A 15,936-nucleotide genomic window follows, 5' to 3' on the forward strand; every position below is an offset into this window, starting at 1 on the left:
CAGCCAATGATTGGTTAAGTAGGCTTCGTGTCAAAACCTGATTGGACCCTCAAGACTTTGTTTGCCGCCAACATGACATTTTGGCCTGATTTTTAACTTTATATATTAACTAAAAAGTAGTTTACAGTTTTGCGTTTGAAAGACTGACAGAATAAATGACAACAGGTCGCATATTTACATCATATTTAATGTTTAGACCCCAATCATGTAACATTGTGAACTTTTAATTTAATCACATTTAATGTTTGACATATGCACTCTATCTAATGTTCATCCTGTTGATTCTCTGAGCATGTTTTTTGGGGCAGTATGACACATCGGAATTGTCAGCATCAGGCCAAAAATATCCTGATGTTTTCAAAGTTCCCAAGAATTTCTCCGCCGTGAGAATCACCGTCTCGCCCAAAAACTGCTGACGGGAGCCGAGCGCCACACCCAGAAAGTGTGAGTAAGAAAGTTCGTAAGAAGCATAGGTGAGTTAGTGGCAGCAGTTCATTCCAGCGGCAGAACAATACGGCCGTCACTCCACGCCGAGCTTCTACTGGCTGAGTTGAAAAGAAACAGCAGTCAAGCCTGTTTTGTCGCCGGATCATGTGTCAGCTTGGCTTCAGCTTTGTGATTGGCTCCTCAAGCTGTCCGTCGGAAGCCTGACGCGACCTATCCCCTCAGGGGGTGAAGGTTGGGTCATTAGTCCTTTCTTCGGGGAACTTGTCTGACATTTTGACGAGTTGCCATAACGAGTCGGTCTCGGTGTTGCCGAGACTCGACTCGAGTCTGTGAGTCACATTTAATTGACTCACATGATGACTGAGAGATAAACAAAGCTTGGATGAAAGTCTCAGCGTAGCCGCCACGCCCAAAACAAGTCATCCATCAAAACAACTTGTTTCGCTAGCTAGTTAGAAAATTTGAGCCACTGAGAACCAGAGTGAGTTAACTCCGCTTTGGTTGTTTTGCACGAATGATTCAACAATCTAAAGGGCTGCAATAAAATCCATGGGATTTACAGTCTTTACAGCTTCATGATTTATAGGACTGCAAATGGATTTAGGATTGTGATCTTGACCCGAGTCCCTAATCTGCATCAAAGTGAATTTCCAAACGTTCCACATGGTGTGCTTTGCCTGACCTTGACAAATATTTCTTTTGCACTTTGTAATTACAAAGTTCAGCTTGTGAGCAAAGACGGGGCGTGGCCTTGAAACCTGCTTTTTTTCCCCCCTTCCGCCAAAGGTGTGCCACATTATGAGTAGTTGACAAAAATGACATCTAAATTGGCGATAGTAAACAATTATACAAGTCGAGAAAGAGCGTAGTGACGCATCCACACAGGCTTGGCAGCTCACTACAATCTGAAAAATACAAATAATGGCATGAATAAACTTTCATTTTACCAAATGAGCAGATCTGCTTTAGAATAATAACAAGGCACCATGTTACGCTTTCAGCGGTGGTGAGTTTGTGTGTGTCTGTGTCGAAGGTTGAAAACCGGTTCGGCAACGGAAGCTCACACATGCACAGGCACACACAATCTCGGCAGACACACCCAAAGCGCTCTTGTTTTGTATGCATAGCCAGCTGCGTTCTTTTATTTGGTACTCACCTGAGCTACTTTCACAAATGCCGGCGTTGAAACTCAAATGGTGAAAAAGGCAATAGCGCCACAACAGCATATTGCATTACTTTTAATCTTTTATCTCCAAATATCTGCAATTTTATCTAGTAACAAATCTCTGAATTCTTTCATCAGTCAATTGATTCCGACCAGAAAAAGCCACCTACAAAAGCTCCTAAACGGTTTCTACGTAGTTTTACATACAATACTAAAAAAAGAGAGAACATTTCTGAAAATGATCGTTAAGTCCCGTTCATTGCACTGGAAATAGTCAGCAAGATCGAGTCAGGAAAATAATCCGTCATGTGCACTTGAAGCACCTTATAGCCAAAATCCGTTATTTGCGTGTCTCTTGTACCACCATCTTGTGGTACGTCGGGATTCTGGAAGAAGCCACCTGAGGTCCAGTGGACTTTGTGGTGGTGCTTTTAATGTTGAAGGACTTTACAGATCCAGAGGTGTTGATCTTCTGAGACACGCTTGCAGCTTCATTTCCGCCAAATGAGCCTTCCACCAAATGGACTTTGTGAGCTTTAGAAATCAGTTCTGCGTGCCCACTTCCTGGCACCAGGGAGGTTCTGGTCCCCTTTAGAACTTTCACAGACCCCGCAGGGAGCTTGCTTTCCACCATCACCATATTCTGGAGGCCGGGATGATTTCTTGTGTGGACCTTAGCCTGGACCTTGGGGTTCTCCACCAGCACCATGCTGGCATCCTTGGTGTGTCTGCCAGACACTCGCATGCTTTGTGCGGGTGCTGCCAGAACCACTCCCTGAAGATTGGTAGCTGGTGCCTCGGCCAGCAGCAGGGTGTTTTGGACTTGTGGCTGGACTATAAACTGCATGGGAGTTGCGGCGGCGTAATAGACGGGCTGCTGCTGCTGGAGCAAGAACATTTGGTTTTCCATCCCTCCCATCCCAGCGGTCATCCCTTGATATTGTGTAATCATGTTTTCCTTCACCACTTGAGTCTGGTCTACCATGGGGGCAACTGGCGGCAGCTTTGGGAGTTCCAACTTTGGTTCAGTCACGACCTTTGTTGTTGGTGGAATGACATCTAGTTGGAGCTTCTTGCCACCGCACACTTCTGCCAGGGTCTTGAACTTGGGACCGAGGTCGTCAAGAAAGCACAGGTCATTGTCGTTCTCCAGGAGGCTGCAGCAGCCCACAGAGCCGGCTGAGGAACTTTGGCCCTCAAAATTATACTTCAAGTGAGCGTCCTTCTCTGCCATGTTCTCTCTCCCACCTTCGCTGTACACCCTCTGTTGAAATATGACCATAAATGTGTGATGTGGGTCAACAAGATCATGAGAAGAGCTGCATTTGCATTTGTACTCTTCAAATGTAGGTCAATGCTTTGTACATAATATTATTTAGGCCTGTAGAGAAGAACACCACTGCTGTCACCTGTTGGTAGTATTGAGCGAGCAGGTGGTCCGGTAGAGCGATGCTGTCGTACACCGCCATGGCCTGGCCTCTTACTGCCGCACCTCCAAACCTGGAGTAGAAGGTGTTGGTGTTGGCCTGCCTACTTCCCCAGGACTGCTCCATGTTTCCCTGGAAGGTGTCTACAAAGTCTGACTGGTACATGCTATTGCTCACGTCTTGGGCCACCTGCTGCATCGGGATGAGGCTTAGCGGCACCGCCTGCCACAGAACCAGCGAATGGACATACAGAAGTCAATAACAGAATGTGTCCTCAAGAGTTGGCGGAGTGATCAGAACTGACCGCGTTCTCCCCCTGGCCTTCTGTGCAGTAGTTTATCAAGTGGGACTTGGTTCCATCCGGTATGTCCGCAGCGCCCCCTGGCAGCCCAATGGCGTCCCCACACTGACAGAAGAGCAACAGCAGGGGAACCACTAGAACAGCAACACACTTGCTTGGATTAATCTGAGTCATTGTATTAAAAAAAATACGTATCTCTACTCCTGATGCCCTGATCTCCTTCCAACTTTCACATCCGTTTGATCGCACTTACGCAGTAGCAGCAGCAAGCCCAGTAGCAGCAGTCCAATGCCTGCGGGTCCTAACTCCGACTTCTTGTCTGGTTGACCCCTTCCACCTCGTCTTCCGCAAATCACTCCATCATCGCATGTGCACACTTGGACCGTCACCTTCTGTGGTTCTGGGCACACCTCCCCCTGCTGGTCTTTCACTAATAATTGCACCTCATGGAGACCGGGCCATGTGGACTCTTGAGCTCTCAGGATGGCTGCGGTATCTGGCCGCACAGATTCAACCATGAGAAGATTAAAATCGCCTGAAGAAGCCAGATGTTATGTCCTCACCGTTGAGATGCTCCACCTGCCATTTTCCCTTAGTGCCCTCTGGAATGATCTCAAAGGTGAAGGGAGCTCCATTGGGGAAGTCGTCTTCGTCGACGGCGTTAATGACAACTGCATCGTTAGGAATGCAAAGAGTCTCGAGGGTACTGGTCAGGGTGGGACAGTGGTCGTTGAAGTCTTCCACCTGAATGGCCACGGTGCCAGTGGCGGTGCTCGATGGGATGTCTGTTTGCGGGAAACAGAAGTAGCAACAGAACTCGCATTCTGTCCCAAGTTCTGTTCAAATACTAAATAGTCTGGTAAAGGTAGACGTACGAATTCAATTAAACTCGTTTAGCTTGTATCTCCAAATTAGTTGTCCACAAGGGAGTTAAAAATAATAAAGTGGAGATGCCTGAAAAGCTACTCTAGTACAGTTTTTGTATTTTATGGGACTCCACCAGAATATTTCAGCATCTTTACAGCTAAGTAGGTTGCGCAATGCTACTATTGTGTCAGTGTACCTTCAGAAATGCAGAGAACTTGAGCGTAGTACGTCCCGTTGACTAGAAAAGTGGACTCTCTGTCGGGCATCTTGTTCAGCCTGATGTCAGCCGTTTCTGGGTCAATGGTAAGCCAGTTGTCAGGATCCGAACCTTTAAGATACCTGCAACACAATGGATGGATGGATGGATGGACGGACGGACGGATGGAATGTGACAGCTCAGTGTGGAGCCACTCACTTGACTTTCTCAGATGGTTTTCCAGTGTCTCCATCTAGTGCTGGGTAGTGAGCGATGACATCATTGCCAGGCGTGCCGCCTCCTTCCGACATGGTGATCACTTTGACTTTAGGATCAAAATATGGACCTTCACGCTGGTTTTGCACGTTGATTTTGACAGGGTAGGTTTTATACGTGGTGCTTTGCGGCAGTCCTTCATAAATTGGAGCCTTGTTCTTCACAGTGAGCATAAGTACCAGGTCCTTCACATGCTCATAATCCACCGGCTGTGAGATCGTACGTATTTTTTCAGGTTGTGACTAACGTGGGTAGCCTGCGCATTTCTGTTTAATTTTCACGCGTACCTTATCAAGCATGATGATGCCTTCATTGGTCTTTGGGTCCGTTTTGATGCTGAAGTACTTGGCCTCATTACCTTTGACAATATCGAACACACTTTCCCAGTTGTCGCTGTCCTTTAGGTCCAGGTCTTGAGCTTTGATCCTCATCACCTCCACACCCTGCGTGTTTTCTATAATGCTGCCCTCGTACTGCAACGAAACACTTGATAACATGACGTGACCTTTGACATGCCCGGTGACAACAGAACCTGATGTGACTGTTGAAAAGCACCATGTTTCATTTATACGGCCAGTACCTGGCTTTTTTCCAGTGTTGGAAGGTTATCATTAACGTCCAGCACATTGATGGTCAACGTACTGGTCGCTGTGTGTCCGTCAGGGTCGCCATTGAGGTCCTGAGCTTGCACTGTCACAAAGTACCGATCTGTTGTCTGACAGCACAAAAACACCCGGTTGAGCGACATTTCACACTTTTGCACATGTTCTTTCTTTGCGAGTGGCCTGCACCTCTCTGTCCAGAGTGGACTTGCCCACATAGATGTGTCCGTCTTTGTTCATTTGGAACATGACGTGAGGTGGGTCCTGCTTTACGATGGTGTAGAACAGCTGAGAATTGGGTTGCCTGGTTCGTCTGCGTCGGTCGCAGTGACTGTCGTGACGGGCATCCCTGGAAAACAAAGACACGACACTGCCATCTACAGGACCCAAGTGAAACGGTAAAGCCTGACCAGTCTCAAGCGTTATCTGTTCTCTCACCCACAGGGCTGCGCTCATACACGTCCACGGGCTTCATGGCATCAAACTGTGGCTCGTTGTCGTTCTCATCCAGCACTTTTATGCGGAGGTCAATCCTTTTCTCCGCCTCAGTGCCGTCGTTGAATCTGGCGATGCCCAAGAGCTGACAGGACAAATACCAGCGACTTGATTTGACTTACTCTGCAGCATCATCATGAGGCCATTTGAGGTATTACAACATTTTCTCATTGTTTTTTTAGCAGCCCAACAGTTGCCACTGCCCACCCAAAAAACAAAAAGTGTTTACAGATTATTAGATGGGTTGTGTCACAACCTCTGCTTTTATAAAGACAATAGATGTCATCTTAGTAAACTACAACGACCATTTTAAAATATAAACATACAGGTATGAGGTAAAAAGTTGATTAATTGAAGGAGAGGTCACTCACATTGTAAGAATCGATGACCTCCCTGTCGAGTAATTGAGTGACGCGAATGAGTCCCGTTTTGGGGTCCACCACAAAGACGTTGAAGGGGTACTGGCTTGCGCCGACGCCCTCCAAGGAGTAGCTGATGTTCTTGGCGATTTCAAAATCGGATCGAATCTGAAACGCACACAACATACCAAAACTGAATACCAGAGGCACTCATGGAACAGAAATTATGCTCCTGTAGTGCCTCCTTGTGGACAAAAGTAGCTCTTACCTTGGCTATGGACTCCTTTCCTGTGTAATCTTCATTTTCCTTGAGCGGCCTCGGAGGGACGATCCATTCTCTTCTTTTCCGAACCGGTTCATTCCCGGAGTGGAGCGCCAGCACAAGTGCGTTCTGGAGCTATTGAAACAAATGCATGACATCAGTAGATGTGAGATGTTTTGTCATTCCATACACATAGATTTCAATGAACTTCCATTTCAATTTTTTTAAAGATTTGGATGGATTAAGATTCGCTAAAATCACACGTATGGACCAAAAATCCCAGGAGTTTAAATCACTAGCCTGACTAGATTACATGATTGAAATTGGGGAGCAATTGGATAAAATATCCAAAATGGTAGACTTCCTATTGCAACTTTTCTGTGGCTTTACTCATTCTATAGACAAATAGCATGTCGGCGAGAAAATGGCCTTAGTACACGCTAAAAAAATTCTGGTTTCGTAGTTTTCTTATGCGTGTCTCCGGTCATTAACGTCCAACTGTAGATGTTCTCGCCTCCCCCCATCCACCTCTCCACTTGATCGCATTCAGTGTCCAGCAAAATAATATAGTTTGTACTTGAGTCAACTTTTATTACGTAAGATTAAAAAAAAAGCCTGCTCCTTCTGTGTAGTAACGGCAAGTTATTGTAAGTAGGTGAAATGCTTTCCATCTATATGCATTCTGAGTGTACACCTGCTCGTGTCCTTTCCTCGGACACAAAACGATTAATTATTCAAAGTCACTCACCATTAGGAACAAAACGCTCGCGGGAAAAGCCACTCGGTACATAATGATGCCTTGCAGGAGGTCCTCTTCCAGTTTGAAATGAGGAAGAGGAGAGAGAAGGTTTTTGTATGGCAGAACGCCCTCTCGGGGGTGTGTGTGTGTGTGTGTGTGTGTGTGTGTGTGTGTGTGTGTGTGTGTGTGTGCGCGTGTGTGAGTGTGTGTGAGTGTGTGCGTGTGGGTGTCTCTATAAGCAGCTCGTATACATCTATGCACAGTATAGTGTATACTGCATATTTGCATATCTGACTTGAGCTTAAAGTGAAACATAAAAACTTTCTTCAGCGTGCGAGTTTTTAAAACAAACTTTGATGCAGTTGACATGTGACATGTCCTCGCCTGCCAACAGCACCAACAAAAGTCAGAAGGAGAAGATGGCGAAGTCAAGCGTGTCCTGCATAACTGACTTGACAAGAAGAGACTTAAACCTGTCATGGCTTCCCTGGGAATGAAAACAGGTAAGATAAGATCGGATTCATCGACCAACATCCCGGCAAATTGGACCAGTAATGGTAGAGTGGTCTCCCCAAAATACTGCGCCCGTCAAAGTTTATGTTCCAGAAAATTACTTCGGGAAGTCATTTATTTGTTCTGTCCAGACTGACGCATATTTTATCGGATCTTATATGGACGATGCTGCCACCTGTATGCGAAACCTTTCTCGAGCTAAAAGGAAAAACTTTACGGTTGTTAGCATTACCCCACCCTGTATGTTAACTTGCATTCCAGCAGTTGTGTGTTTCCTGCGTGCGCTTAAAGGTGCTAAACATAATGACAGTGTGGACGCAGCCATTAAAACGGAATCTGTCAAACAGCGGAGGTGAGGTGGTGTTTTTCAATTTCAACGCAGGAGTGTCACTCCGACTTTGACTCAGAAAACTGCTTGACATGTGTGTGGCGATCGTAAAAAATGTCAAGGTTTATTCACCAGCAAAATTCTTGTTAGATATGCTAATTTAATAACACTTGATGGAAAAAATTTGTCAATTCACTCAGAGCTACTTTGAAGTTGAGATGCTCCAAACGGAGTGCCATCGAAATGAATGTGCCGACATGGTAAAGAGACCTGAGTCAGATTCTTCCGGAACAAACCAATTTGCAGAATTGTCTTTGGCTGTTAAACCCTTGCTCAAATCTCAGCCCCAACCACTGGAGTCCACAAAGGCCTCAAACTGGTTGTACTGGTCGTAAAGATGCTCATTTAGGTCCACATAGTAAGTCAATAAATTGCAAAATGAGCAGTCGAGCACACCCTGGGTGTGTTACGAGCGTTCCAAACAAAAGCCTTCATGCATTAAAGTCCAACGCAAACATTGGCGTTTCATTCCACCCCCGCACACAAATATTTCAAATTGCTTGAGCTGACATGCCTTTAACATCTTGACATTCGTTGCAATCCCTGCAAGATTCATCATTCCTGTTTGCTTTCCGTTTTTTGGTGGGAACGTTCAAAAGGCGCACAAAGGCAATTGCAGCGTTGCCGTGGGAGACCGCGTTGATTGACGGGTGGGTTTGGAACAGACGCTCATTGTTTCCGTGGTTACTTTATCTTCTTATCGCCTTCAATCTGCTTGACCAGTCGGAGCGGAGAGAGCGTTTAGAGCCCACCTTCCTGCACAGCATTGAGTTCAATGAAGAAGAGTTGTTAGCATGGCAGCATGCTAAGTTGCTAGGTTAACTTACATGGCAATGCTCTGGTGGCGGAAGAGACAAATGAAGACTTCCTAGCATCTGCGAGGCCTCCATCTCCACAGATTAGCAAGTCGGTTCTAGTGTGCAGTCAGTGTGCTCTTTGTTTGAGCAACTTCTCATGTTACTGACTGAGCTGGCTGAAGGTCTACAAGGACCACAGAGTCAGATTTCATTCAGGTGACAGGAGAGGAGGATGAAGAACAAAAGAGGAGGAATGCAAGACATTCTAATAGGCCACTCTGAGCAGAACAACGCAATCAAAATGATTCATAAGTCGTGATTTACACACCTTTCTTCACCACACTGTGGAAGAGAAAATATTTTAGTCGTTAATAATTGATTTGTATCTAATTCTCACTTTGCCTTTTTTTTAAACAATTTTTGTTTTTAGTCCATATAAGCTGCTGGCCACTCAAAATGGATGTCGAGCCGCAAATGGCCCGCGAGCTGTAGTTTGAACACCAATGCTGGACTGAATGCGCTATCCTTGATATGCAGTTCCCTCAAAAGCCTATAGGTGTCACTGTTTACCGACTCATCAGACAGCAGTATGCGCTGCGCTCATGGGGCAGGGGGAGATGGAGGCCACCTGCTCAATAGAAAGAAACAAAATCAAAAGGAAATGATTCACAATATGTGGGGGTGGGACTTGAATGATTATAAATAATCCACAGAGTTTGAAAACAAATGCACCTTGTTCAATGGAAATACGCAAAACAGTCTTGTAAATCTTGTTTTTATTCTGTGGTTCTTTATGTCTTTCGAGTCCTTCTTCCTCTTGTTTTTTTTTTTGTTCTCATCTTTGTTCATTTCGGTTTTTTTTTATTTATGTTTGGGTGTGTGTTTCATTTTGTTATTGTCCTTTTTGTTTTTGGTCTTGCTCTCGTTTTTATTCTTGTAGTTTTTGTTCTTAGCGGTCTTGTTTGTCTCCTTTGATTCTTGAGCTTGTTTTTCATGTTCCCTTCCTTTTTTTGATCAGGTTGTTCTAGTACTTGTCCTTTGTTTTTGTTCTTGTTTATTTTTTGTCCTCATCTTGTTGTTTTTCTTGTTAATAATGTTGTTGATGGTCATGTTTGTTTTCATTTTTGTTGTCATTGTTGTTTTTTTTCTAGTTTGGTCATAGTTTACCTCTTCTGTTTCTTGTTCTTCTTGTCCACCTTCTTGCTCATCTTCACGTTGTTTTTGTTCTCCTCCTCCTTTTCCTTGTTGCTCTGCAGGCCTTTAGCATTGGCCGTAAACAATCTTTAGCGGATTAGACAAGACCTTGAAAATCCCCACGGGCGCTTCTGTGTCTTCAAACGCACTCGTCCTCTTTTCTTTTTTTCCCTCTTCTCTTTAATGAAGATTTGTTTATCATAGAAGCCGCCACAAATTCAGCGCCTCTGTGGAGACGTTCGCGCTTCACCTCTGCAAATGTGCACATTGGTGATAAGGATGGACTAAATCAACTGTGGGATGTGGGAAAAAAAGAAATCACTATCATTGGACTAATCACGCTTGTCAGCAAGAGTTTGTTGTCCATGCCAGTCACTAACATCTAAACTTGCAGATTTAACGAATACGACGAATCCGTTACCAGCCGGTTGATGCGACCCACGTTCCTCACCTCCATTAATTCCGTGAAATAGCTGCCGGCTGCCTACTGAGGCAAATCAAGATGAGCAGACTTTTAAGGAAGCGCAATTAGTTCCATCAGAGCAAACAGCAGCTTTCGTTAAACTCCTCCTTAGATGGAACCTTCCGCTACACGACACACAAACTCACGCATTGTTCGAAGCACATACACAATAACAGACAGTTGCGCATTAATATTGTTTTATACACACACACACACACACACGCGCACACACACACACCCCTGGGAGTGTCACTGACACTCCATTTATCAGCATATCTATTTTTAACTCATTAATTAGCTGTACTGTAAACTGTACGTGTTCTTGGACTCTGACTTCATTAACAAGCGTCACGTACACGTATGATTGTGCCTGTTCCAACACAGGAACAGGAACAAAGTGACCTTGTGTGTATGTTTCATTCTTTTGATCGGAACCTTGCAAATTATTTATAATAATCTTGTAATGGCTACCTTGTGGAATTCCATTGTTTATCTTTTTAGGTTTTTAAGTCATGTGTTAAACTGCATTCCTGTTCCTGCAAAGTCCCGATGACGGAATTAATTAGCCCGTTAATGAAGTGTTTGTGAAATGCAGCGGTTGCGACACTGGAAAAGTCAGCGGCTTGGCGGCAGGAGCTCGGTCAAACGCATCACAGTGTTTACGCCATTACCTTGCTAATTAGCTTAGCGTCAGGGGGTAGTTAACGAAGCAGAGCGCTATTGCTATCGATCGGCCGTGTTCCATCAAGACGTTAGCCCCTCGTGCTACAGGCCAGACAAACGCTTACGCCGGCCGGGCCTTCAGCAAATGAGCGACACACAAATTAAAGTGTCAACACGTGCTAAATTTATTTCAGCAGATCCGGGTTGTGCTGCTTGAGGAGGTGGAGGGGAATGGGTGGGGGGAGTTATTCAAGCATGTGGAGCACAAATGCCGACTTTGCCGCATCTCAATTTAGAGATTGGTGAACCTTTAAATGGAATGCGTAAACCATCTGTTAGCGTTTGCTGCCGCACACTTAGCTGAGCTAGCGCTTTATTGACTTCGGGAGAACGACGGCGTTGGAAAGGACAGGCTGCTGTATAGCTAAAAATGTAGGAATTTAAGCGATTCTTATCCGGTTATGTAAAAAATAGCCTTTATACAGTATTGATGATTTATGTGCTGCATAATTGATAAAGGACACAAAGAAGCAACGATGACAGCGTTTGTGACACCGTAAGACAATAAGTGCGCCTCTGGCCATTAATCGATAGCATGTATGCATCTTGTCATATGACTTGACAGCCCAAAATGATGTCATCAAAAATTCATGAGCCCGCTGCAAGCCAAGACACCAAAGCGGAGATGCTGACTCTCATCTATTTGTTTATTTATTTATTTACTTATTTATTACAATCTGGTAGTCTCTCTCTGTGTCTCTCACAGGACAACTTCTTGCCATTACAAATTCTCACACTAGTTTTGTTTTTGTACTTTTTCTTTTAAAAATAGGTTGAGATGCAATGCGTAAAAAAAAATGATTGGACATGTTTTAATTGTTTTAATCGGTCTTTTTGTTGTTGCCTCTGCCCAAAAAGAAGAAATCCAACTGACAAAACAAATTTTTAGGCCCAACTGTTTGGTAGCAAACATGATTCCGGTCTCTAATTGGATAGAAGATTTTGAGAATATTTTTTGTAGCTGTGTTGTTGCTCTGTGGAGTGTTTTGCTATTCACTATCAACTTTTAGAGAGTGTCAGTGAGGCATCTGGGAAATAATTTGTTGCCTTCCCAAAATTGGGAATCCAAAACTTTACTACATCTGACCTGAAAGAGTTTCAGTCGACTGTAAAAACTAACACAAAAAATCATGATAAACTAGTTCAGTCTTTTGTTTTGACCTCAGACACCAAACCTATTTGCGAGCCTTAGTAATGTTTTATTTGCATGCTTACCAAAAACTTCATGCATTGACAAAACAGTACACAGTGGATATGAAAAGCCAGGTTTTTGAGACCAGGATAAAAAGTCTGAGCTGTGAGAAACCTGGTTTGCCGTCGTCCCTCGGTGGGCGGAGGCCAGAGCAAAATATGAGGATGAAAGCTCTTGACGCATCGTTCTTGTCTCTAATGTTTCTGCTGTTGTTTCTTGTGTCGTGTCATTAGGGGCGACATCCTTCAGCTGAGCTGCAACATCTCACTCGCTCGCTCGCTTGATGCCATTGCGCAATCAGCGCGGGTGCGTAATGTCTGCCGCCTGGCGTCTCCGAAGTCATTTTCATAATGAATTGGCGCATTAGACGACGGCGCTCCCCAGCGGCCAATCAGCTGCCGATGAAAGATTTCATTACGGTCTCTTGTTTACTACGCGTGCAACACATCAGCAGCGGAAGAGCAAACCAAACGCTTGTCTGTTTGTTTGTTCTTTGCTTTGTCTAGAAGGAAGACAAATGAACGCCACGGATGGCTTCCTGTGAAAATGAAACATGAGCGCGCGGAATCAAAGATGAGTGCCAATTGACTTTTGAGTCACGTCATTATCGCTGATGAAACGAAACATAATATCACAGACGGATTCTCACACTTTCCCTGGTGAGCATTTTATATTCATCTTTTGTAGTCAGGCCCAGTTGGAAAAGGGTGGTTGCGCCGTTGTGGGAGTGAACACAGTTAAATTGATTCCCCCTCCGCGTTCTTGTTAAAGTCAGAGCAGGAAAGGCACGTGGTCGACATGGCAAAAACGTAATGGACTCTCTAGTCCGTGCAGGAGGTTCCACACTTGATTGTGCGTCTGTGTGTTGTTGTTGCAGCCATATTATTGTTGGTGGTGGTGGTGTAATATATGTTGGTGTGGTATCTTGCTAATGAAGTTCTGTGTCCTGGTTTGATCCAGACTATTTCTTGATGAAGCTTTCACGTTCTCCCCAGCACTGTGGAAAAGATTTTTCTCCATTTCCTTTTTTTTTTTTTAAATCAAAAGCTGAAGTGACGGCGGGAGGGTGCGAGGATGTTCGGAGGAACAGGATGTCCCGGAGTGTTTGAATCAAAGATGCTCTGTGACGCTCTGACAAGAGAACGTGCTCTCAATTATTCATTAAAGAACCGTCCTCAAACACGCAACATAAAAAACGGAAAACGCTGGGTCACATGACGCCTTTCGAAATGAAAAGCAGAAACCCCAAAAAAAAAAAAAAGCGTCAACATTGCTGATGCTTTTATCTGAGTGACAAACACATACAATACATCATGAGAGCACACGGAAGAAACAGTTTGTTTTTTAAGCATGGCTTACAAACTTTGACAACAGGCCAGGATTTGGGTGTCAAATGGGGTTCGGGTTTCCAACCAGGGTTAAGGCTTCTAGCCTGAAATAGTTTCAAATTAAGGTTTTAAGGCTGGCTCAGAGGCAAGTGTTTGCTTTTAAGTCTGGCTTACGTTCTAAAACTAGGGTCAGGGTTTTAAAAATGAAGTCAACATCATCTTCATCATCTCTGCCTTGACTGCATTTCCTCTTGTGCTATGCATGTTAGTGTCATTCATATATAAGTATGTCGCGTGTGTAAGATTTTGGACCTCCATTAACATTTGACTCATTTGACCGCGGGGAGCTCTGTTGCCATGGCGACCTTACTGTACGTGCACTCATTACCGCTTCACACGAGCGTGCCTTCAGCCCAACTCAAAGTGCAGGCAGTTTGCCGCGTTTATCATCAGGGTGAAAAGACTTAATTGGTCACCGTTATCATCATTATCATCGTCGTTCTCATTTTTGCTGAACTGGTTGCAGACGTACAAGTCGAGCCTCCTCCAGAGGAAGAAACTTTTAACGAGCTTCATGTCTCTCCTGATTCGCAGCCAGGTAACACACACGCACGCACGAACACACCTGAATGACACAAAACTTGAGTCTAATGAGGGTAATGAACAAGCGTTTGAAATGTGGTTTGGTTTTCAAATTGGGGTTTTAAGACTGGAATGGAGTTAGAAGACAAGGTTAAACTTTAGTGTTTCAAATTCGGCCTTCAACCAAGGACTTGGATATCACATTAAGGTTGAAAGCCAAAGTCGATTTTTTTTTCAACAATTAATTTCATACTAGAGTCAGTGTTTGAAATTAGCGCTCCAAATCGAATTTAGGGTTTCAAATTGAGGTTTCTAGCCAAGGTTAGTGTTTTAAACCAGGGTCAATATTTGTGTCAAATGGCGAATATCTTTCCTGTCCGTTGAACGCTAATTCCGGCCTGCATGGTGACGCAACCTCTCCACACTGTCAGTGAAACTTCCAGGTAGCTTGTTCCGGGAAATATTAAAGTCTTCACGTTCTCAATTTAGCCCCCGCAGCCTAAATTTAGCCGCTGAAAAACTTTGACGCTGGAGTTTCTCTTTAATTACTTCTCTCTTTGAGCGTGTTGCCATGGCGACTCGCATGCTGAATCCCCGTTTCAAAATGACTTGTCAGTCAGCGGGAAAAGCCGCATTAGCATGTGGCGAGAACTTTATGCGTGCGCAAAGTTGACGTTAAAAAACCCAACATGTTCACACGGGAGGTGATAAGACGGTGATAACGAGATGTGACGAGACGCCATTTTAGCTCTCATTAATTCTTACCAGCATTCCATTTGTAACATTTCAAAGGGTTCTTTGCGAGAAGCATTTCATTTATCTGAAATATGTCACAAACTATATTTTTACCGACTTAACTGCCAAGCAACCAGGATGACATAAGACCAATTTCTGAATCAAAATGTGATAGGTTTGTTACTGTCGAACGGGGCATCCGCACAAACATACTGTTTACTATTCTTTTCAAAAGTCCAAGTTAAGCCCATCCCCAAAGTCTAAATTGCTGACAAAAGCGTCAACACGAAACGGCCTTTAGCGACGTAGCGTTCCTGGCTTTCGGCATCCCCGCGGGATCCAGTGTGGCGCTATTTCCTCAAACGCATCAATTACCGCCGACAGCCCGGCTCTCCCTCTGATCCCTGCCATCCTGCGCCTCTCGCCATGAGACCGCCGCGGGGAATTGGGAAAGCGAAACACATGCGAGAGGCTCACTTGAAGGTGCAATTGTCTCTAAAAAGCCTTGAGTATGCAAATGAGGCACGGCGCAGGCTGGCGTGTTTGACAGCAGAAGCTTATTTGAACTTCCGTCAGCTCGCTGCTGCTTGGCCACGCAAATATTGGAGTAGGCAAAGCGCACGCACTTGTAAGAGTAGCGTCATGTGCGATTGTTTGCCGCTTTGAGGCGTCACGCCGATCACGCAGCCATCTTTGATATTTGCCTACCTCGGGGGAAAAAAGATGCTAAGTGGAATTAACAGTCATTCCTTGACTTGACTGCTGAGTTCCTTTGAACGTCGCTTTGTACTCGTCGCATTAGCTAATGAAAAAATGGGAGTGGAGAAAATGTAAATTACAAAAAACATTTTTTTCAGAAAAATATCTTTAATTTGTTTAATTTTA

At 44.5% G+C, this 15,936-nt stretch overlaps 1 protein-coding gene across 1 annotated transcript; it reads right to left on the bottom strand.

The window, feature by feature from the left end:
* Nucleotides 1-1,918: 1,918 nt before the first annotated feature.
* On the bottom strand, nt 1,919-7,214 carry LOC119122228 (desmoglein-2-like). Its single transcript, XM_037250507.1, is given in 15 exon segments — nt 1,919-2,876; nt 3,022-3,261; nt 3,344-3,474; nt 3,594-3,836; nt 3,904-4,125; nt 4,404-4,546; nt 4,623-4,888; nt 4,967-5,152; nt 5,260-5,394; nt 5,471-5,580; nt 5,583-5,630; nt 5,720-5,861; nt 6,148-6,303; nt 6,404-6,532; nt 7,146-7,214. Coding segments are annotated over 15 exon segments (3,117 nt in total). The 5' UTR covers nt 7,188-7,214; the 3' UTR covers nt 1,919-1,952.
* Nucleotides 7,215-15,936: the final 8,722 nt, after the last annotated feature.

Source organism: Syngnathus acus, chromosome 4 (genome assembly GCF_901709675.1).
Source record: "Syngnathus acus chromosome 4, fSynAcu1.2, whole genome shotgun sequence".
Lineage (NCBI taxonomy): Eukaryota > Metazoa > Chordata > Actinopteri > Syngnathiformes > Syngnathidae > Syngnathus > Syngnathus acus.